Below are 24,810 nucleotides of genomic sequence, written 5' to 3'. Positions count from 1 at the left end.
GACCAAACATCTATAAATAGATGGATAGATGGATGGATGGATGGATGGATGGATGGATGGATGGATGGATGGGTACATTTGCTTTAATATTCTTGTGATCTTATATATCACTGTTGTTGGAAAAAAACCTCGTATCTCCAAAATGGTCATTTTACAGGAGAAGGAAAAAATCTACTTTACTTTCAACGTAAGTCAATAGAACCAGACGTCTTTCCTAGTCATTTTGGACCATTTCTTTTGGTCCATTCTTCATGAAATTTACACACAATGTAAAGACCAACAGGCTTTTTCATATTATGCCAAAAACTGAAAAACGACAAAATGGTTTTCTTCTGACAGCAGCGATATTTTGTCTTTTGTATTTTACCCCTTATTAAGCACATTAAGCTACAAAGTCTAGTTATCATTATTCTTATAAAGATTAAGTCTTTAATATAAAAACCCTCATCTAATTTGCAGGTGACAAATGGGACTCATTTAACCCTTTATCCGGGAGCTACCCAGACAGCACCAGCTTTAAAGGGAAGCGAACTCCTCGACTGGGCAGTAAAAATGTTTGGAGGGGTCACATCATTCACCACACTTCAAGATGTAGTGAACCTCACAGTGACCAAAAACACAGGTAAAGGCACATCTGTATTGTACAACATTACCCACCTCTCTTTACCCCTCAGCATTTAAAAAGGCAACTTGTAACTATTGCTTTAATGTTAATGTATGCAAATCTGTACTGATCTCTACTGATACTTCATATAACTTCAGCATGAACGGTTGGGCTGAACTGCTGTAGGCTGAATAGCCATATGTGTAGGTTTTTGTGACAACAGGCTGCTTTGTTTCCATATGTAGATTTTACAGACAGTGGAGTGAACAGTACATTTATAAATATATGAAAAAAAGTACATAATCATATTTCACGTTTCCCATAATTTTGGCTCTTAATAAATGTGTCCAAGTTTGTATTATGAGCTAAACCTCATGCTCTGTTTTTCAGTGCCGGAAATGCCCAGTGTTTGCCGACTGAGACTGGAATACCCAAAGCAGAAGACCTTTTTCAAAGTGGGATCTAAAAATATAGCAGTTAAATCTTGCTTTTTCGACAGTTCTCTGGACGAGCTGCATATTATCAATATTCCCGACAATGTTAGCATTGGGTGAGTCAACTAGAAAAAGCTGACCCTTTATGACTATGATCAGTACATATTTACCATAGCAAGGAGGTTGATAAATAAATAAATAAATAAATAAATAAAGGTGTGTGTATATATATATATATATATATATATATATATATATATATATATATATATATACACGCTCATATTTAAGCAGAAGAAGACCCCCCCACTGTTATTACTGATACTGGGCCACACTTCTATTTCCAGTCAAAATGGGCAAATCAGTGAAAAAGCAGACAACACATGTAACAGAACATTACACAGACACCTCAACAACCGAATGTAACATCGTGTTTAGTGTGTCACTCTTTACTTTCATTACAGCTTCCATTCTTTTCAAGAGACTCACTTTCAGCTTCTGAACAAAATCTGCAGACACACCTTCAAAGTTCAGTCTTAGAAGTTGGTTGAATTTCCCCCCACAATCCAAAGACATGCAGTCAGTCTTATTGGAGATACTAAACTCGATGTGAATGTATGTGACTGTCCAACCTGTCTAGGGTTTATACTGCCTTCTGCCCAGTAGACGTTGGGATAGGCTGCTGCTGCTGCTGCTGATAATTATTTTAGATTTATCTTGTATCTCATATTCTCAGAAATATCTGTAACTAGTACTTAATGAAATACGTAACTTGTAGTTAATGTCTTTTTTTTGACTGGAAATGAAAAACGTGACCTGTGACCTTTTCTGTATAGCAGTGTATAAACAAGGATTTGAAAAGTTTGCTTTTCAAAGTTTCTATTAGTCTATGTAACGTTTACACAGTATAATGGAGCTTTTGTGGCGACTGGGATTGTTTTTCAGTACTGTAACAGTGGATGTTGACCCTTCTAAAGTTAAACTGGTTCTGAGGGGTCCCATTGGAACCACGTGGAAAATCAAAGCTAAGGATGCCGTTTTGCTGGTGAGTGAAGATGGAGTTTTCATGGCGGGGTCACTCTGCCTTAAACTGGCACTGAATGGAAGAGTAGAGTTCCACTCTGGATGGATGGATTGATGGATGGCCCTACTATAAATTGATGAATGAATAGATGGATGGATGGATGGATGGATGGATGGATGGACTCTACTCTGGGTGGATGTATGGATGGAATGTAAAAGCTGTAATATGGATGTATGGATTGAAGAATGGAGGGTCTACTCTAGATGGATGATAGATGGAAGAAAACAGGCTTTGTTCTGGATGAATGGATGGATAGATGACAGAGTAGAAGCTCTGCTATGGATAGATGGATGAACAGACGTTATCAACTCAGACATTCATATTAATTTTTGACGAGTTTTTGAGGGAGTGTGGGGCACTACTTACTACATTATTAGTCTTATTACCATGACTGATGACAGTTATGTGTTCTGAATTTCCTTTTGTCCAGTCCAACAACCCTGTAGACATCAACAATATGAGGGCAGGACCAATAAGGAACATCTCGGACGATGCAAGGGAGATCAAGCAGCAAGCATTCACGTATTACAATGTCACATTCTTCACCAGCTACACAGAAATTCACGTCAACAGCCCAGAAATCAAAGTGAGCATTGCCCTGAGAGAGCACCCTGCAGGTAATACACCACTGATTCTCTTCCCTTTTGAAATACAGCTAGCTAAAACAGAAATGATAGCTCTGTGTAAGGTGATACACCTCAACAAGTTCCTCACTAAATTGACACTGATACACTATGCATCCAAAAGTCTGTAGGCACCTGCTTTTCCAGCATTTCTGGACCGTTTGCCCCCATTTGGCTGCAGTAACAGCCTCTACTCTACTGCCAAGGCTCTACTAGATGTTCAAACATTGCTGTGAGGATTTAATTGAGCATTAGTGAGGTCAGGTACCGATCTTCACTGATCAGTTCAGGATCACTTAAATTCTTCCCAATGATATTTGATGGAGTTCTATCACTCTAGAGAATGCAGTTCCACTGCTTACTGCTCCACAGCCCAAAGCTGGCAGCGGTGAGGGTGGGGGGGTGGGGGTTTGGGTACCCCTCTAGATCACGCTTGGCATTGGGCAGGGTCATGTGTGTCCCATTCTATTGGTCATTCCTTTTATATGGAGGTTATACAAGCTGATCTGTTGGAAGTTCTTTATATCTGGACTGTGGAATATTAAGTTCATTCAAAGATCCAGCATTGCAGTTTCTGTCACCACTCATAAACAGTAGACTGGAAAACGTAATGCATTAAATTTGCGTAGTTCAAAAACAATCGTATGGTCAAATTCCATGCTTCTAAGTGTAAATAAGACACAATTGTGCTGATATATGTTAAATTCATGTAATGATGTATACATTTGCATCAAGTTAATTCATCACTTTTCAGCATATGAAAATATTCCAGAAGCACTGGGAAAGAAAAGACAACATGATTTTTGATCACATTTTTAATGAGTTTATTTTGCCTCTCTTTCTAGTTACAGACAGCCCTCCAATGAAAAGCACGACACAGTCTTCTGGAATGTACATGGAGCTGTTTAACTCTTCGGGCTACGCATCATCAATGGCCCCCGGCACCCAAGTACAGTCCAAATGGAAGATCTATGCTAAGGTAAAGCAGTTTTAACGGACTGATTTTTAAAAAACATTCTGCATCAGAAACAGTCCAATGTAGAGCTTGTTTACAGTGGTGGTGATAGGAACCAGAGGTCACCAGGCGTAAGTGTACTTTTTAAAAATTTTTTATACCAATTTGTCTTTTATTCTCAAGATTTTATTCCTTAAAAGCCAAGTTTTATTCCTTAAAAGCCAAAGTTTTTAGCGTTGGTTTACTATTCTATTCAGTCCAACTTTATATTAAGTGTCTCTAATAACTGTGTAGTTACATGTGAACAACATATGCAACAACAATGTGACTACTAATTAGTCACTGTTACAGATGGATTTGCAGAAGTGCAGCTTAAGTAATTACACGAGTGTATCTTAATGGTTGTAACAGCCTATACATGTAATTACACAAGGTTAATAGCATAAATGCAGTGCATTTTTTTCCAGAGGTTTATTTTTCCAGCAGTAAAAACAAATATATAAGAACTTACTATTAGTCATTACACTGTATCAGCTTTCCTAACATTTAGCCAGCATTTTTGTTGCTAGTTCTGTGACACTATAACCAGTTTCAGCTCATTCAGAAGGTCGCCGGTTCGATCCCCAGGGCCGACAGTCCATGACTGAGGTGTCCTTGAGCAAGACACCTAACCCCCAACTGCTCCCCGGGGCGCCGTGGATAGGGCTGCTCATTGCTCCGGGCAAGTGTGTGCTCACTGCCCCCTAGTGTATGTGTTCACTAGTGTGTATGTGGTGTTTCACTTCACGGATCGGTTAAATGCGGAGGTGGAATTCCCCGGTTGGTAACTTAACTTAACTGTTGTTAAGTTAATGTGACATGATGTGACAGAACAGCAGATGACCCCTTATATTAATATATCATTTCTATGTCATTAATTAAATGTGTTGCATTAAACCCCAAACAATGTCTATATTACCACTCCTTTATTACACAGTACCTACATAACAACTGCACAGGACCTGTCCACTTATTATAAAGTATGTTTAATACTGCACTACAGGAAAGTTCCTGTGTAGCTGATGCACTTGTGTAATTACATGATGCAAAACTGAAGTTGATACACTTGTGTAATTACATAGGCTGTACTTCTGTAATCCATCTGTAACATTGACTAAATCATCAGTAGTTACCATGTTTTTGAATGTTATTCATGTGTAACTACGCAGTTATTAGAGACATTACTATAAAGTGGGCCCATCCATTCAGATAGATTGCGCTACAGATTTAAATGCAATTGTTAGCTATAATATTACATATACATTCAACTGTGAGTCTTCCTTTCTGACTTTTTAACATTTTTTATGTATAAAAAATAATAAACACTGCCATGTTATGAAAAAGGTATGGGCAGGTAAAAACGTATGGCAAAAACTAAACCAGAGGGTTTACCAGGCACAGCTTACTGAAGACCTCTGGATCATCCTAGGACCTGCTGTAGGGATTATATCTCTAAATTGGCCTGGGAGTGGCTGGAATGAGCTGGAGGAAGTTGTGAGGGGGGCAGGGTTGTCTGGGATTCTCTGCTCTCCCAACTGACCCTGTCTGGATTAAGTGGTTAATGATGATGATGAAGAGTTGTATCAATCACTTTCTCTGCTCTTTTATCTGTGACAGATCTCCAGTCATGTCCATGGATCTCTGAACATGAGGATCGAAGTACAGGAGTGTTCTGTGCACGCTAAAGGCTTGCAGACAGTGGAATGGAGAATGCCCTTTAAACACGAGCCCTGCAGCCCTAACGACTGCAGCAACAGTGCCAGGTTCAGCTTCTCCTTCGATGTGTTCGATGATCTGCCCTCCAACAGTTGGGATCTAGAGTGCAGGGTCGTGCGCTGCTTTACACACAAGTCTGTAAGTTGCTTTTGACACCATATAAAATGAGCAACGACAGGATGTTTTGGTAGATCTAGAACAGGTTCCTGGGCTAAGCATGCATCTAAAGATCAAGAAGAGCAAGAGGAACTTAAGTGTCAGTGGCACCAACTACAGCGTTTAGTGGAACAAGCCTAAGACACACTGGACAACATCTAGTTGTCTACACATTAGATACCTCCTACAGTAGTGCCACTCTCGGTAGTCCTGAGACTGAGATTATTCTTGAGTTACGCATGACATCACACTGTACAGTTGCCGCCAATTTGAGGACCGAATCAGGGAGTGACTGTGTGGTGCAATGCCTTCAATAGTTTAGCATTTGTCTCTGCTGTTCACGCCTTGTTCAGCTCAAGAAAGGAATTTTTAGCTAATAATATCAGGTATTTCAACTAGGGACGCCACAGTTATCACATATGTCGAATCACAATGTAGTTTTCCGACCCACAACATTCAGTCTTATATTTAATGTTCATGTTTCATTCAAATGTCATTTAAATCTCCAGAAACCGAGAGTAAAGTTATACCGGCTGTTTGCAGCACCGTTAGGGGGACGACTGTTTATCTCTCGGCTATTAACATTAGCTAAAGTTCTCTAAAGGCAACATTGTTCACATCTGTGTTAATTAGCTCATGTTGTTACCCTCCTATGATCACAGAGTTCTTTCTCCTCTTTATGCAACACCATGGGACCCTTTACCCACCCAGACGTGAAGAAACAGTGGGCTTCTGTGCTTTTAAATGCTCTGAGAGACTCTTCAGAACAGGGAGAGGGGTTGTGTTTGAGATATATAGAAATCTCAGGTAGCTTTCCACCAGTTTAAGTGGGATCAGGAGTTCAGGAGGGAAACTGTATAAGGATCGCAGCCTGTTTTAATGACTTTGTCAAGACGTTTTTTCTCTTCTAAAGTAAGATGAAATGATTTTAGCCAACTTTCACCTCCAGTTGCATTTGTGCGGAGCAGAAATTCGGTCCCAAATATGGAAACAACAGAAACATCATGTGACTGAAACCCTAGGATAAGCACTTTGGGACGGATAAATGAGGGCAGGTTGTTGTAACGTGGAGCGAGGAGGCAGACACATATGCTGAGACAAGCGAGTTTTATTTTGGGCAAATCCAGGGTCGTAGTCAGAACAGTTTTCAGAACAGAGTTCGTACAGCCAACATCGCGGGACAGACATGATGAACACAGAGTTTAAACAATACACTTAAAACAGATCGAGCATTAAACATACAGACAGCACATCAAACAAATCAAACAAACAGCACAAAGACCAACAAACACAAGGGGCAAACACAGGGCATAAATACAAACAAGGATAACGAGGGACAGGCGGAAAACAGGTGGAAACAATCACTAAACAAGGGGGCTGGACTAAGAACCAAAACAAAGAAAACAGGTTGACTAGACCAAAACACAACACAAACACATGGATAGGACTGCGACTGGGAGGGGCCAATTGTGACAGTTGTTGAAAATGTTAATGTGCTAATGAGAAGGATTAGCCTCTAAACACAACAGGGCATTTCTTTATGGCTCTGGGCAATGACATATTTATGGAGTGCATGCTGGGTATTGTAGGCAAAGAACACTGATGGCTGACAAATTCAAAAAGCATGCAAAATCATCATAATAACAAAATAAAGAGCATTCTATTTTAGTTTTAGGCACTTTAACTGATTCAAATCCACCCCAGGGTAGTCAGTGAGTCTCCATGTCCAATTTGGTCAGTAAAACAGATTAGCATATGGAGCATGCTGCCTTTAATACTGGACGCAATGAGCGAGCGTGCGTACATATTCAGCATGCTTTTCATATTGCTATGGAAATGCTTTTCATTGATTTATTCATCTGTTACATCAAGATAACAATGAAGACCGATAGAAGAAAAATGAATTATGTTATACATTTTGCTTCGTTAAAGACAAAAATCCATGAATGTAACTAATCATTAACAATTTAATGCACTTACATGCATGTTAAAACAACAAAATATAATAAAACAACAAATAATGTAACAGCGTAAAACGTATTAAAACTGACTAGTTTGTTTATTCATATATTTCTTTTAGCACATTCAAGCATGGATGTCTTTTTATCTGTGCTTTATATATTTTATTCTGTACAACTGTGGTCTATAAATGTAACAAATTTTGGTGACTGATCTTAATCACCAACCTGTACTAATACAACAAGGCTGCCCTTATAAAGGGTGTATGCATGCTTTAAAGTTAGTTTATTAATGGGTAATTAGGTCCTTACCCCCGAAACTGTATTATAAATGCATTTAAAGGATTTAAAATTTTTTATATTTAAAGGATAAAAATATGTGATGATGACGACAGATTTAATACTGACTGATGGAGTAAGATTATGAAGGCCTGCTATTTGGCAAACAACAGATCACTGTTGCCATATTTAATTTTCTGTCAGAGCTGTCATAGTTATTTGAAGGCATGATCCTAATGAACTAATTACATTAATAATTCACATTTAAACTATTTGCTTATTGCTATGTGGTACCAAAAATCTGTCATAAGAAACATTTTTTCATGAGCTACTGGGGAAAATAACAGAGAAAAGACAAACAGACAAACAAACACAACAAACAAGGCCTTAGTTCGCTGTTAAAAATGAGCTCAACTCAACATGATACTGGGTTCATGGCTTTTCTTGAGTTCACATAACTCAAATTTCTTAGTTGAGTCAAAAGTTCTATTCAGTTTTTAGTTCTGCATCTCACTTTGGTAAATGAACTTGTTTTTTATACTCAACTTCCCTACCAACCAGAACTTTCCATCACACAATCCTGCTAGACATTTTTCCTCTTGGGTACACACTTATGAATGGCTATGGTATTGCTGGGACTCAAACTCACAACCTCCTGTTGGGGGTGATGGCTTAGCCAACTGCACCACTCAGGAACACATGAAGCAACTCAGGTTTTGTGTCGTTGTTATTTTAATTTTAAAGTATGGCAGAGTCTGATGTGGTGCAGCCGTCTAATAATTCATCCCAACGTCAGGAGGTTGTGAGTTTGAATCCCAGCAATGCCGTAGCTGTCCGCATCCAGAAGCCCAAGAGGAAAGAAATGCCAAATGGGACTGTGTGTTAGGAGGAGTTCCAGCTAGTGGGGTGAATGAGTAAAAAAAACACAGGTTCAGTTTTGTCTAACTGAGATACAGACCTAGAAACAGTAGCTGGGAGAGTTTTTGACTCAACTAAGAAGTTTGAGTTGTGTGAACTCAGACTTCCAACTCAAAGCCATGTAATCAGTTGCTATGTCATTTGAAGTTGAGCAGACTTCTCATTTTTCCAGTGTTGAGTCGACCTCTGTAAGAAATAGCCCACAGTTTTAGAGTGCTGACTGTTTCTGCGGTGCTTTATCTGCACCTACTTTCAGCCACATTATCACATTATCTAGAAAGATCAATCTGACTATTTGTAGAGCAAAAATTTCTTTCTAAGCAACTTTTTCCACAGGACTCTAAATTTCTAAATGGCCCAAGTGTGCTCGGGGCCTCCAAGAGCAAATTTACTAATGTGCATGTCATTAACAAGCCAGTGGTCATTAATCAGTGGCCATTATACAAGAATTATGGTTGCCCACTGACCAGTCAGGGGCAAACGCGTGTCTCTGCAGAGCGGAATAATGAAAAATTTAGACTAATCATGTCGGCTGTTTGGCCTGATAAAACCGAATTAAGAAGCATTAATTTATTCCCATTCAGAACACACATTCTCATAGAAACTAATGTATGTTCTTAGCTAATTATTCACCACCATTCATTTATTCATCTGTTTGTTTTTCAGTTGTGCACACCGCCTGTGCTGGTAAGGACGGATGTGCAAGTCACCCAGACGTACCGTCCACCAAACAGTGAGTAGATTTCTACGGTTCTTAATCTTTCATGGAATACTTTTCCTTGGTCTTCATACTTTTTTAGCCTCTTTTCACGCAGTTATTCAATGGTCAGGATCCCCACAGGGCAGGTATTATTTGGGTGGTGGGTCATTCTCAGCAGTAACACTGACATGGTGGTGGCGTGTTCATGTGTGTTGTCTGAGTGGATCAGACACAGCAGTGCTGCTGGAGTTTATAAACACTGTGTCCACTCCCTGACCACTCTATTAGACACTCCTACCATGTCAGTCCACCTTGTAGATGTAAAGTCAGAGACGACAGCTCATCTGCTGCTGCACAGTCTGCGTTGGTCATCCTCAAGTCCTTCATCAGTGGTCACAGGACCCTGCCCATAGGATATTTTGGTTGGTAGACTGTTCTCAGTCCAGCAGTGACAGTTGTGTTTAAAAACTCTAATCATTTTTCATTTATTTTAATAAAATATATATAGGTAAGGTTTTGGGAGCAATCGAAGGAGAAGGATTTTAGTCAAAATTCAGTTCAGTAAATGTGTTTAGAACTCTTAGGACATTGAGCCAACTTGGTAGAATTCACACAACTCAAATTTCTTAGTTGAGTCAAAAGTTCTATTCATTTTTTAGCCAGGACTCTTTCCATCACACAATCCTGCTAGACGTTTTTCCTCTTGGGTACACACTTATGAATGGCTGTGGTATTGCTGGGACTCAAACTCACAACCTCCTGTCGGGGGTGATGGCTTAGCCAACTGCACCACTCAGGAACACATGAAGCAACTCAGGTTTTGTGTCTTTGTCTGTATGGCATAGTCTGATGTGGTGCAGCTGACTAATAATTCATCCCAACATCAGGAGGTTGTGAGTTTGAATCCCAGCAATGCCATAGCTGTCCGCATCCAGAAGCCCAAGAGGAAAAAAATGCCAGAGCCAACTTGGTAAAATCTTCCATATGACAGTTTTAAATTATTCGATCTTGCTACATATTGCTATATATCCTTACTCATATAAAGTGATATTGTCCAGTAAAATGACTGAACTGCACTGGCAGATGTGTTTACTTCCCTTAAGCATTAGTGGGAGATCACTGAACTGGACAGAATCATGTTTTATATATTAATCATAATCTCTGCAAACAGCTTAAATATTTTTTTATTATTCATACAACTCTCCATATTCTAAGAAAAGTTAGTTATATAAGGTACGTTTAAGACACTTTCACTTGCTCAGATACCATTATTTTGTGCTACAGAAAGTAATGCATATATAGTCGTATGCAAAAGTTTGAATACCCTCAATCAAATGACTTATTACTTGTTTTACTATCATATTTATATTATAATTATATATCGCTGTTGTTGGAAGAAAACCTTGTATCTCCAAAATGGTCACTTTACAGGAGAAGGAGAACCTAATCTTCTAATCTATATATTGTTTTTTCAGAAATACTTTGGTTATTAAAAGTGATTCTTATTGAAAACTGAAGGGACATCTCAGAATAATAAACCACTGCTTACCTTCAAAAATAGGTTTATTGAAGCACCTAAATTGGTTTTATTTGTAAGAATCTATGTATCGTTATATATACTGACAGCAGAAATATGACTAATACAATGATATTAAATTCCAACCATACCTCCCATCACTCGTGCCAGAAACCGCATAAGCAAGTCTATTTAATATTACTTAACAACTTGACACAGTTGGAGACGAGTATGTGATATAGAAATGCAGTTAGCACCATGCTAATTGGTGGAGTATTAGTTTCCATTACTTAGCTACATTAGCCTTGTAGCTCCAGTGCAAAACTAAAGAAGGAAACTTTAGACAGCAAACATTTCCAGAGGCGTTTGCAGATAAGCTGCAAGACACCATGACAATACAATGAGATCACGAAAAAGAACAACTGCACTTGTTGCGACCCCAGACAACAGGATGACACCTCATTGTCTTGGACCTCGATTGGCTCAACTCTCCAGACTGAAGTATTCCATGCAGGTCCGGCCGAGGCTCGTGCTCGCTGTAGCTACTGACGTAAACAGTGGTCATGGAGATGAGGTCAGGATGTGGGGGGGGGGGAGCAGAGGGGGAAAGGTTCATAGGAAGGCCTGTTAACTGACCTTGTGGCCGCAATCAGAAATAATGAGCCAGTGGGGGATTTATTGTGTCCAAGGTCCGGCGCGCGTGGCCGTCCAAACACGGGGCAATGGCCGCTATTGTCCGCCACGCACAAAGAGGGGAAGGTGTTGGTCTTCAAAGGGGGAAGAGAGTCCCCGGGCAGATGAGTCAGGAATGAGCCACGCATTCCTCAGCCAGGAGGGAAGCCCATTATATTTCACTTTGCACTATATAAAAAAAAGAAATGCAAAGGAAAAGAAGCCTGACACGGGGTCGTGTTTTTGCTACGCTCACAAAACCTCTCATCTTGGCTCACGGCTTATTTTTTCCTGCTACATTCTCAATTTTAGCCTCACTGGAGGATGTGGATTCATCACTTCGGCGCTACATTTGAATCACGAATGGACGAGACTCGCCGCGCCTTTTGTTATTCACTTTCTGACAACAGAGGACATCAATCAATCAATCAATCAATCAATCAATCAATCAATCAATCAATCAATCTTCATTTAAACTTGGAGTACATTGGGGAGGACCCTCATTTACAATGTGGCAGAACCAATACAGAAATCAGGGATTCAGAAACATAACAAATGCTAAAAGTAATAAAAATCATAGTAGTAAATAAAAAATAAATCAATAAACCAAAAATGACAACAATGTAGTAAATAAGATAAAAATGGGTAAATAAAATATAATTAATGAACTAAGTAAAGTAATGAACAATTTAAAACAATAGTTTGGCAATATTAAAATGAATAAAAATGCACACACACGTTCTATGCCGCTTATCCTTCTGGGTCATGGGGGAGCGGGAGCCTATCCCAGCAGTCGTGGTGTGGAAGGCAGGATATACCCTGGACAGGTCACCAGTCTATCGCAGACATGCAGACAGACATATACATTCACACACACTATGAATAAAAATAGAACTATAAAAATTAAACAGTAACTAAAACATGCTAAAAATCATTTTAAAACTTAACTAAAAAAAGGAAAGTGACATCAGAGAGTGAAGTTTGAGTTTCCTGTAAAGTAATTCCAACTCACTGATGCTGTAGCTAACAGCAGATTTCCCAGTCCAGTGAAAGCTCTCAGGATCTGAAGGGTGATCCAATCACTGGAATGAGTCTGATAAAATGCATCATTTACACTGAGCATTTCTGTGATATCCATAATGTACATATAACTGGAGGCTCTTTAGCTGCTGCTCTCTTGTTCAATTCAGACTGTTCTTTTATAATGCAGACTTGAACTCTTTGGTCAGAAAAACGCACGTCATAAGTTGGTGAAAAGTAAAGTTTACACAGTTGTCCTTATTAGTAGCTTACAGAACCATGTTAACACCAGTTTTTGTGATTAAATCACTGTTGTTGGAACAAAACCTGGTATCTCACAAATGGTAACTTTACAGGAGAAAGAAAAAACATAGTTTACTTTTAATGTACGTCAGTGGAACCAGATATTATTCCAAGTCATTTTGGACTGTTTCTTTTAATCCATTCAACATGAAATTTACATACGATGTAAAGGGTAACAGGCATTTTCAAACTATGTCATAAAAGTGAAAAACGTCAAAAATGGAAATGCAAGGATTTCTTCCAAAATATTGCTAGTGCTTTTTGATTTTGCTGTAGAATACTTTATATGGTTTCTGCACTATTACTTATTAGGCTATTTACATTTACGGCATTTGGCAGACTCTCTTATCCAGAGCGACTTACAATTTGATCATTTTTACAGAGGTAGGTGAAGGTAGTGTTAGGAGTCTTGCCCAAGGACTCTTATTGGTATAGTGTAGGGTGTTTTCCCAGGTGGGAATTGAACCCCAGTCTACAGCATAGTAGGTGTTACCCACTACACTAAACTAACCAAAGGATATCACAGGACATGTGAAGCACCAAAGAATTAAAAAAGTCTGCTCTTTGATCTTTAGGTGCATTGGGTAAGATTTAAGGTGGTTCTATTAGCAAAAATGGATTATAGTGGATACAAATCCATGTTCTCATTAGTGTATAGTGACCCGTAACTACAAATCATTGTGTTTTCATTAGCTCAGAAGGAGCCCTTCATATCTACATGGGGAGCAGGTCCTTTTCCAACATGCTGTGTCACCATGTTTCTATGGTGGCTTTGAATGGACAAACCAAACTGTGGCACCTTTTGCATTTTTACTTTGAACTGGCAGCTTGAATTTGACGCTTTAGCCCCGGTTGGAAGACGTAGAAAGAGGAGGAATCAGTGGTTGCTTGTCGTGCTGGTTAAACATTCTGTATTGTGAGAACTCTGAGAACCCGGATTTGGGCAAATTTAGGGTATTTAGCACAAGAAAAAAAAGTGAGGGAGGGTGAAAGAAGCAAAACAGAACCAGGACAGGTGACAGCAGAAAACACGTAAACCACTGTGGGTTCCACTACACGCTTGGAAAGGAAGGGGTGTTTAGTTGGTTGCAATTGGTGTCCAATTCTCAGCACTTGAGGCCACACGTTGCACCTTCAAGGATATGCATATTTTAGTTTTACTCTTGAAGCCATAGTTCAGCTAAAATGGAATTAAATCAGCCAAAACAACACAAATGCTGTTGGCCAAGACATGCTAGGTGTCTTACGTTCTTTGGCTTTGCTATGTTTTTTATGGCAGGAACTGCCTTCTCCAGGGCTGTCCATCCTGTTTGGAGGGGCTGTTGGGACATGGAGTTCATCTCCCCCCAGCCACCTGCTCCAGCACTTCCTGCCTCTGTTTGCTCAGCTTTGACTTTTCGAAGCACAAACAACTGCAATGTCTCATGAAGACATTTTCGCCATATTGAGGGGGAAAGAAAGGAAAGAAAGGGCTGTTGGGGGGTGGAGAGGTGGGGTGGGGGTTGTTGTACAGAAAAGCTGACCTGATACAAGGCACGGAAAGCAAAGTCTTCTCTAAGCCCCTGGGAGCCATTCTCCAGTGTACGAGACATGTTTTAGGTAAACATTTGGATCTTCATTGTTCTGAGTCGAAGTGCAATTAGTCACTCTATCGTAGTGAGGCAGATGCGACTGCAGCCATGCAAAAAACAAAAAAACCAAAACACTATCACCATCACTTTCCTCCTCATTGTGTCTTCTGCAGAGTACGAAAAGGAAAGAGATCAGTCAGGAGAGCCAGTAGAGAGGACTGTGGTCCCCGGTGTCCTGTATGACTGTCCTCTCTCTGTAAAGATGGGCAGTGTCGCTGATTTTCTTTTCAGTCCGATGTCGAGTTTGCTAACATTGCAATGCTAATATTTCAAAATAAATATCAATACTGTGTCACTAACATTTACCCTTAATCTCTATGTACAGTGGGTTGCAAAAGTATTCAGCCCCCTTGAACTTTTCAACCTTTTGCCACATTTCAGGCTTCAAACATAAAGATATGAAATTGACATTTTTTGTGAAGAGTCAACAACAAGTGGGACACAATCGTGAAGTGGAACGAAATTTGTTGGATATTTTAAACTTTTTTTAGAAATAAAAAACTGAAAAGTGGGGCGTGCAATATTATTCAGCCCCCTTGCTTTAATACTTTGTAGCGCCACCTTTTGCTGTGATTACAGCTGCAAGTGGCTTGGGGTACGTCTCTGTCAGTCTTGCACATCGAGAGACTGAAATTTTTGCCCATTCTTCCTTGCAAAACAGCTCGAGCTCAGTGAAGTTGGATGGAGAGCGTTTGTGAACAGCAGTTTTCAGCTCTTTCCACAGATTCTCGATTGGATTCAGGTCTGGACTTTGACTTGGCCATTCTAACACCTGGATACGTTTATTTGTGAACCATTCCATTGTAGATGTTGCTTTATGTTTTGGATCATTGTCTTGTTGGAAGATAAATCTCCGTCCCAGTCTCAGGTCTTTTGCAGACTCCAACAGGTTTTCTTCCAGAATGGTCCTGTATTTGGCTCCATCCATCTTCCCATCAATATTAACCATCTTCCCTGTCCCTGCTGAAGAAAAGCAGGCCCAAACCATGATGCTGCCACCACCATGTTTGACAGTGGGGATGGTGTGTTCAGGGTGATGAGCTGTATTGCTTTTACGCCAAACATAAGTTCGATTTTGGTTTCATCTGACCAGAGCACCTTCTTCCACATGTTTGGTGTGTCTCCCAGGTGGCTTGTGGCAAACATTAAATGAGACTTTTTATGGATATCTTTGAGAAATGGCTTTTTCTTGCCACTCTTCCATAAAGCCCAGATTTGTGCAGTGTACCACTGATCGTTGTCCTATGGACAAAGTCTCCCACCTCAGCTGTAGATCTCTGCAGTTCATCCAGAGTGATCATGGGCCTCTTGGCTGCATCTATGATCAGTCTTCTCCTTGTTTGAGCTGAAAGTCTAGAGGGACGGCCGGGTCTTGGTAGATTTGCAGTGGTCTGATGCTCCTTCCATTTCAATATGATCGTTTGCACAGTGCTCCTTGAGATGTTTAAAGCTTGGGAAATCTTTTTCTATCCAAATCCGGCTTTAAACCTCTCCACAACAGTATCTCGGACCTGCCTGGTGTGTTCCTTGGTCTTCATGATGCTCTCTGCGCTTTAAACAGAACTCTGAGACTATCACAGAGCAGGTGCATTTATACGGAGACTTGATTACACACAGGTGGATTCTATTTATCATCATCAGTCATTTAGGTCAACATTGGATCATTCAGAGATCCTCACTGAACTTCTGGAGTGAGTTTGCTGCACTGAAAGTAAAGGGGCCGAATAATATTGCACGCCCCACTTTTCAGTTTTTTATTTCTAAAAAAAGTTTAAAATATCCAATAAATTTCGTTCCACTTCACAATTGTGTCCCACTTGTTGTTGATTCTTCACAAAAAATTACAATTTCATATCTTTATGTTTGAAGCCTGAAATGTGGCAAAAGGTTGAAAAGTTCAAGGGGGCCGAATACTTTTGCAACCCACTGTATTTACCAGCTGTGGTTAAATGCAAATGTTTAAAGACTCTTGGACAAAGAACATGTTTGGTCTAAAAAGTAAAAAGAAGTTAACAGATGACAAACTTAAACATGGTATTTTTATTAGTAACATGTTTGGAAAAAAACACAAAATATAAATTGTGCCCAAACTTTTGCACAGGCTACATTTTGTGTTTTTTTTACCCCCACTATGTTAAATTCAGCAAATAAACAGTAACTGAGCACTGAAATGTGCAGAGGTGTATTCTCTGTAGAGGACGTGTTCACTTATTTTCATGCCATTTGACCAAGGGCACCCAAAGTTTTGCATATGCCTGTATAAGCAAAATTAAATTATTTGCAAAATTAAAAAAAATGCATATTTGATGTAAAAGAAATTCTGGTAAAACCCTTTTTTGTTAAGTTTGCTTTTTTTGCTAAGTTGCTTACTTTTACAGTTGATCTGTAAAAATACAGGAGATGTACTGTATTTTAATAACAGTTCATTAATGTACGTATATAGCAGAATAACAGCTAAATCACAGTAATCTTGTGGCGCATGTGACTGTAATCACCTTCTACAACTGTTATTTACTGTTAATGTGGTTCAGTAAATAACTGTAGAAGTAATGCAACCACCAGTCAGACTTTTTTTACTGTATCCCCTATTATGAACTTTACAACTGTTAAAAATAATAAGTAGAAGTTTGCTTTTTCACCCTGTGGTGTTATTGTTATACATTGTCCAATGGCAGAATGAATAACTAGGATGATTATTTTCTAACTGAGAAACTGAGAGTAGACTAGTTGGTTACTATGGTTATTTTTTTATGTATTTAAGTTACGATGTATCAAATATATTGGACTATTTGTTTAGGTATAGTTGGCAAACTGGCTGCATTTGGCTGCATTTGAATACGCATGCATGGAATATTAAATAATGAGCATTAAAACTTTGTTTTTAACACATTTTTAAATGTGTAGCATATCGTAGACTTGGCTAAAACACATACACACACACACACACACACACACACACACACACAAATTATGCTTTTCACTGGGGATACTGTACACCCCTATATATTCATAACCTTATACAATATTTTGTTTGCTGGAATTTGTTCAAATGGGATGAAGTGGTACATGGATGTAGTTAAAAAGAGATGAAATGCACTGAAATGGCCATTAAAAGGATTGCCAGAGGGGTCATATGTAGAAACCAGATAAAATACAGATATTAAAAACATGCTGTGACATATAAATAATAATTCTGAAATAAGTAATTCACCCGATGTTCCAGATTTGTGCTTGGAGTTTGGCCTCCCGTCTGTCCTGGGCATCGCTTTTGGAGGATTTCTCATCGGAGTCCTGCTCATCGGCACCCTCTGGTTCATCAAAATCCGAACAGGTAACATCCCATGTTTGATCAGCAGCTGACGCCAGTGCAGCATGTTTATAGTAATGGATATGTGATAAAAAGCCATGTTTGGTAGAGTGTTTGAGCAGGCGTCATCTCTGCTCCTTTAGCTTATGAGGGAAGAGGCCTAAAGTGCGGCGAAGGTGACCTAAACAAGCCTCGAGATGATTTGCCACTAGAAATAAGATGAAACAGTTAAGTAAAAGTAAACATTTTTAAACGATGGCCTGCTTCATTTTTCATTTGTTCAAAAATAGACTGTGTAGACAAAAACTTGCTGCTTCTGTCATTGTTTCTCTCCTTTTATCCTTTACACTGAAAAAGCCATTTTTGCTCCTATCAGAAGATCCAGCACCAATGAGCAGCAACTCAGTAACTGAGTTCTGAAAAAAGTCCTGCATTAAATTTACTTGATTCGAACATGTACATCATTTCCACATGAATAGCGTATATTACATCAACATATATTGCATTATATGCTAGTACACTAGCATTCAAAAGTTTTCAATGAAAATCAGAAGAAAATGCTGCAGATAAAGGAGTGTGCCAATGTTTGTGTCCTAAGTCAAATATTTTCTGTTAAATTTCTGTTAAATTTTAAATGACACATTTAATACATTGGGGGGATAATGGCACATTTAATGTACACATTTTTCCCCCCAATACGTTAAACTATGCAAATATATATAGAAATTTTATATACACTTTTGCCAAAAATGTACATTTAAATTTACAGATCAATTCCATATTTTAGTGTGTTCTCTGTAGAGGACGTGTCACATTGGAAATCAACACAACATGTGATTTGACTGGGGGTGTTCAAAGATTTCAATAAGCCTGTTTATGTATATATTGATTCTACTCTTTAACACAGATTTCAAATAATTCATTGGAAGTTGTGAAAAAAGGAGAAAAGAAGAAAAGATGTTGATGTGATATAAAGTGCTTTATTCTGTTGAGATGATGTTTATACATCAATTCCATTCATTACATTACATTTTCAGTGCAGAATTTGATATAAATTGTAATTTTATGACAGAATTATGTAAATATTTTTCTTTATTCAATTATCAGGCAGTGCTGAACCCTGCTGGTTATTCTCTATCAAAGACCACTTTTTACACTAAATAGACGAGTGAGTGAGAGTGTAATTGGAAGCATTATGTTTTTGTAATTATAACTTGTGCATTTGCATGTTTCAGGATATCCTGCTGCTCTGGGTATAGGCTCTACAGGGACCCTTCTCTCAGGTACAGAATGACACAGGGCAGGATGGACCATGACCGTAGCAGTTAACACCACATATATGGGGTTTTTCCGAAGGATAGCATCTGTTTTGCGAGGAAACTGTACAGCAAATGTTTTTTTTGTTTTGTGCTCTGCTCCTCTCAGGCTTGTGTCGCCTGCAGAGCTATTCGTTTTCAGGTCTTTTTGTATTTTTTAAGTAACAAATATACAGATGTCCATCACAAAGTTTGTATTTTATTTCTTTTTTACAGTGCTCTCAGTGCTCATATGAAAAAGAAATGAAATAAAAAAAATTACCCTAAATAACTACATTTAAGAAAATACTCGTGACTCACCTTGACCAGTTGGCTTAATATTTTCATGAAATCATTTATTTGTATGCATTACATTGTAAGCAAAATATTAGGCTTATATCTTCTTTAGTTTCTAAGATATAAATGCTTTAAGTGTCTGTGGCCTTAATTTTTGTCTGAAGGATAGATGACAATTTCGAGGAGTCATAACTTTTGAAATACTGATGTTAGATGCATGAAATTGTCAGGGATTATTCTTTGTTGTGTTTTAACTTGCAAAACTTCTGCAAGTTTGATTTTGTATGCCTTGGTAAAAATGTGGGAAATTATGCAATTAATTAGCATTATAATTGCTTTTGTGGCTCAGTGACCATTTTATGACCATGGCAAATGTTTGTCTTGCGCACCAAAAAAAAAAAAATTCATCCATTTCTGTATTTTCTTAAAAACATCATAAACCAAAGAATATTAAAAAAAAATCTGGGATCTAACATCAACAGCACAAAAGTTATGACCTTTTAAAAATTGCGACTTTTTCACTGTTTGAGATAAAAATATACACTTTTTAAGGTCTTGAAATCTCTGAAATGAATGATGATACAAGCTAAAATTGTTCTCGCTGCCTGTGGCATTATTTCCTAAAAAATATCAAGCAAATTTGAGATTGTCAGTGTACAGGTCTTTAATGATGCATGAAACGTGCTGTACAAATAATGCTGAAGCAAATAGAATTTATTTGTTTATTCTTCTCTCTTCTTGCCTCTCTTTCTTTTCTCTCCCTCCTCAGGATGTCCATGTTTTCTGGCCAAGCGTCGGCCAGTGCCAACTAACCCCTCTCCCTCCGAGAACAGCAGCGCCAATGGCAGCATGGGCAGCACCCAGAGTACACCCACCAGCAGCATGGCCTAAACTGAGCCACCCAACTCATCTGCTCTACTGCCCCAACCTTCCATCCATTCGCCAGTCCATCCAGAGAGGGACACTAACATCGTCCTTCTCTCTCTCTACCAAACACTGTAGCAACCCAGGGGTGGGGGTTTTGGGGTGGGGGGCAGCAGGGCTAACCCTGAACTAGGACCTTTAACTCCCACCTCTCCAGCCACCCAGCGACAGGAAGTCAGCAAGAAAAAAAAAAGGAAAAAACCTCGGCTCCCCGAGACAGGAAAAACAAAGCATATCCCCCAAGAACTAACAGGAAATTCGTCGCATTCTTTTCAACAGATTGTGCCTCTTGGACGGAGGCACAATAAGATTCCACGAAAAGAAAAAAAAAGAACTTCGAGGTCGACTCGGGGGAGCCTTAAAAACCGGACCGTTTTGCCCCTCTGTCACCACCAATTACAGCACTAGAAAGCAAAAGCCAACATGTCTGAGGTCACATGCAGGGGGCAGCTTATTCCGTTCCACACTTCCATTCAAGTAGCAGATCAGAAAGGGTTACAAATCAACCAAAAATATCCTAACACACCTAAACTTGTCTGGTTCTGGTGCATTGTTTTTGTAAAATTGACCACAAAGGCTGCCTCTCACACTGAAGAAAAACTTTGGGAAAAGGCTACCTCTTAATTTATGTAGATTGTTACATGTCTGCTTGACAGTGGGTTGATCTAGTGAAATAAAGATAAAAACGAAGTAGCTTCTAATATTTTTTCCTTTTCTTACTGTTTTCTGTGAAATGTTTTGCTACAGGAGTTGTGCCACTGTGTTGCAATAGCTGTCCTACTGTAAATCACTGTAAAGTTTGACTTTGCTTAGTACCAAAGAACGAGATATGCATCTGTAAAACCTTGATTACAGGAATATCCCAGCGTTTTTCAGCCTAATCTCCCTCAGCCTCATCCGTATTGCATGGTCACTTTCCAAGGACAGTCATTTCGAAGTGTTTCCTTGTACTGAGGGCTTGACTTGAAATGTAGAGTAGAAGCCAATGGGCATTTGTTGAATTCTATCTATTTAAAAAAAAATGTAATCTATAGCAATTTAAAAAGTAGTTCCGGTTACTTTGCTTGCTCTCAGGTTTTGCATTGTCCTTAGTGATCAGATGAAGTCAACTCACTTGCAAACCACTTTTAATACAAATGACCACAAAACTAGTTCCCCCTCGGAAAGAACTGGGCAATTATATAGACTTACAGCTTCATTTACAAATTCCTTTTGATGAATTCATAATAAATGTTCTACAAAATGATACGTTTGCATTTGTGCTTAATAACAGAATCCAGAAACTGCTCATTGGTTTATATTATAACTCTATTTTGAGCGGTGCTTTTCTGGCTACCGGGAAATGTGTCGGACTTATTATTTGTGGTAACTTGCCAAACAATACACATGAAGCTGAGACAGTACTGTACAAAAGAAAGTCCACTGTTCACATTTCATTTCCAGTCAAAATGGCTATTAAACACACACACACACACACACACACACACACACACACACACACACACACACACACACACACACACACACACACACACATATCTTCTAAAAAGCTTACCCTTCTGGATGGCAGTGGGGTGCTGGAGCCTATCCCAGCTGTCATATTAAATACAAGTTATTCATATTTTTTCTTCAGAAAAAAAGCAAAAACATTAACAGGAAATTACACAGAAGCCTCACTAAGCAAAAATTTCTCACAAAATCTGCAGACACACCTCCAAAGTTCAGTCTTAGAAGTTGGTTGATCATTTTCTGAAGTAGTTAAACACATTTAGTGATTTTGACGTCTTCTCACAGTGGAAGGATGGACAGAAACACCTGTTCATGTTTTCAGATCTGAAACAGTTTGATTTTCAGCGTTGGTGTCTACCAGGTCTTCCAGGTGATTGTTAGGAGTGCTGCTTTCTCTGTAGCTTGTTGATTATCTTATATCTAACTTCTTCAGAAACATCTCCTGAAAAATGAATAACTTTTACTTAATAGTTGTTTTGACTGAAAAACGCTGAAGTATTCCTTGAAGGTTTCTGGAACCAAACATCCAAGACCAATGAATAAGATTAGATTTTGTTTAGATTTTTTTATTTTTTAAATAGTCTTCTTGGTTACTGTTAAACTATCCTGGTTACTGTTATAATGTTATGTTACTTCATTACTATTGTCATAACCCTCCTGATTATGTTCATATTAATTAAAGCAATGTTGTGTTTGTAAGCCGGACTTCGAAATGTAAATGACGTAGAGGTTTGTAAGCGGTTGTACCGCATCAGTGAACCTGTTCTAAATTGTATGTATAAATGTAAGATTTGTTCTTTTTTATTGGGCCTTTCTTTGGCACCTTTTTCAGACGTTTGCTCTCTAAAAAGTAATAAACCATGCGTGTTAGCCCAATATTCAATAATAAATTGGCCTGTTATGTCACTGTTTTAAAAAATTGTCAGGAATGGAACTTCACAGATTTGTTAAGGTAACAAATAATGTAACACGTTTCACAAAGTTTGAATTTGTCCTTTCAACCTGAAATGTAAACGTAAATGGCAGCTGGCATTTCTAAATTATGACGTTAAAAAGTTACGTTTTCTCAAGACAGCGGTGATGTGAAGAATTTTTGTGTTTGACTTTGTTATTTTCCCCAATTTGATTAAGGCTTCATAAAGATGTGCATTAAGAGATCAGGTCAGTTAAGAACCTGAACCAAGTATCTTCTCTTTATGTAACATGTTTTGCAGCAGTTAAGGAAACAGTTTCATGTGAATTTGTTTGATGTATTTGAAAACTATTGTTTGTTTGATGTGTATTTGTGTTTATGTGAGTGTATGAACTTGTGAAAGAGGCAGAACGATCAAAAAAAGGGTTTTTATGGAGAGTCAGAATGAAGGAAAATGCCACTTGAGCATTTGTGCAATACTCTGAGGCCTCATCTACAAAAACCCAGACGTTGTAAAAAACTGATTTTTTTCCCCTACATTATAAAAAGAGCATTTTAGAAAATCCCTCCATCCACACATGCAACAAAGAATTTAAAAAAAAAGTACTCAAATACACTCAGATGATCAATCCAGCCCAGTGGAGGCTGAAAATACCCCACAAAATTTGAAGTCAAATGCCTCAAATAGAATACTTTGAGCATGAATATTGGACAAAATACAGAGTGCACAGTGAAGCTGAAGCCGAGATTTACTAAAAAAATCATGGCTTTGACTGGCAGGCCATCAGACCTCTATAGCTCAATATTTGACACAGATTCCTGCCAGAAAATAAAAGCTTTAAAGTGTAAGGAAGCCTAGCACATGCTGCCTTGAGGTGTTTATGTTGCTGTGGCTCCACCCACTGCTGTTTCTATTCACTCAATTTGAACTTTAGAGTTTTTTTCTTTACTGAATCTGGTTAATGATCATTAAATTATATATCTCATAATCACTGAGATTTTCTAAATGTTTGCAATTCATTTGACACCCCCTTTAAAAAAACAATGAACCCAAATACATAAAGCCAAGTGAAGCCAAATGAACAATATCAATCACCAAATCACTCCAAATTGCTGAGCACACAGAAACAACCTCACCATTAGCCACATATTAAGAGTTCTGAATGTTCAATAAATGAAAACAGCAGCATGAATGATGTCAGCATTTTTAAAAAGTTGCATTTTGTCCATCATGAGTCCAACTGAGCTTTCAAAAATCTCCACCCAATTTTCAAAAGACGTGTTCAGTGACTGAAAATGCCAATTTAATGTAGACAAGAGGTCAAAAAAGTATGTTTTCCACAATATCTGGTTACATGTGGATACAACCTCAGTGTTTATGTTTATTGTGTTCACAAAAATCTGATGTGTATCTCTTTTTGTGTTATATTAGCTCTCTTCTATATCAACTCAGATTTTGTATTGTATATCCCCATTTCTAATAATTTCTTTGGAGCATTCCAAGTAAAATCACCAGTGTTGAATTTAATCCTGTAGAATTCAAAATAAAATGTTTTTTTACTCCAAAACAATCTCACAGCAGGAGTTTATTTAACACTAGTGACTTTACTCTGCAGACTGTGACCACTTTTACTAAATGCCATATCTGTCCTGTGTGTTTGGGTGTCTTCAAAGAATGTTTATGTTTTTAAAACTTTCATTAAATTTAAAAGAGAAAAAAGGAACTAAGTATTTCATTAAGTTAATCAAAGATGCCATTTAGATAGATAGATAGATAGCTAGCTAGCTAGCTAGCTAGATAGATAGATAGATAGATAGATAGATAGATAGATAGATAGATAGATAGATAGATAGATAGATAGATAGATAGAACTTTATTGATTCTGGAGGGAAATTGCAGTAGCAAGAGTAGCAAGTTAAAGTTAAACTTGTTAACTACAACTGCAACTTGTTAACT

General features: G+C 38.4%; 1 protein-coding gene across 1 annotated transcript in view; it reads left to right on the top strand.

The window, feature by feature from the left end:
• The window catches only part of eng (endoglin), an 85,251-nt gene extending 60,674 nt beyond the window's left edge, over nt 1–24,577 (top strand). Inside the window, exons 5-14 of the mRNA XM_017702892.2 lie at nt 460–622; nt 995–1,154; nt 1,984–2,083; nt 2,553–2,739; nt 3,591–3,724; nt 5,357–5,593; nt 9,433–9,499; nt 17,832–17,939; nt 19,151–19,198; nt 20,277–24,577. Coding sequence (XP_017558381.1) covers nt 460–622; nt 995–1,154; nt 1,984–2,083; nt 2,553–2,739; nt 3,591–3,724; nt 5,357–5,593; nt 9,433–9,499; nt 17,832–17,939; nt 19,151–19,198; nt 20,277–20,398 — 1,326 coding nt within the window. The 3' untranslated portion in view covers nt 20,399–24,577. The remainder of the gene's footprint in view (nt 1–459; nt 623–994; nt 1,155–1,983; nt 2,084–2,552; nt 2,740–3,590; nt 3,725–5,356; nt 5,594–9,432; nt 9,500–17,831; nt 17,940–19,150; nt 19,199–20,276) is intronic.
• Nucleotides 24,578–24,810: the final 233 nt, after the last annotated feature.

The sequence above is a fragment of the Pygocentrus nattereri genome, chromosome 23 (assembly GCF_015220715.1).
Source record: "Pygocentrus nattereri isolate fPygNat1 chromosome 23, fPygNat1.pri, whole genome shotgun sequence".
Lineage (NCBI taxonomy): Eukaryota > Metazoa > Chordata > Actinopteri > Characiformes > Serrasalmidae > Pygocentrus > Pygocentrus nattereri.
This window is presented reverse-complemented; position numbering and strand designations above follow the sequence as displayed.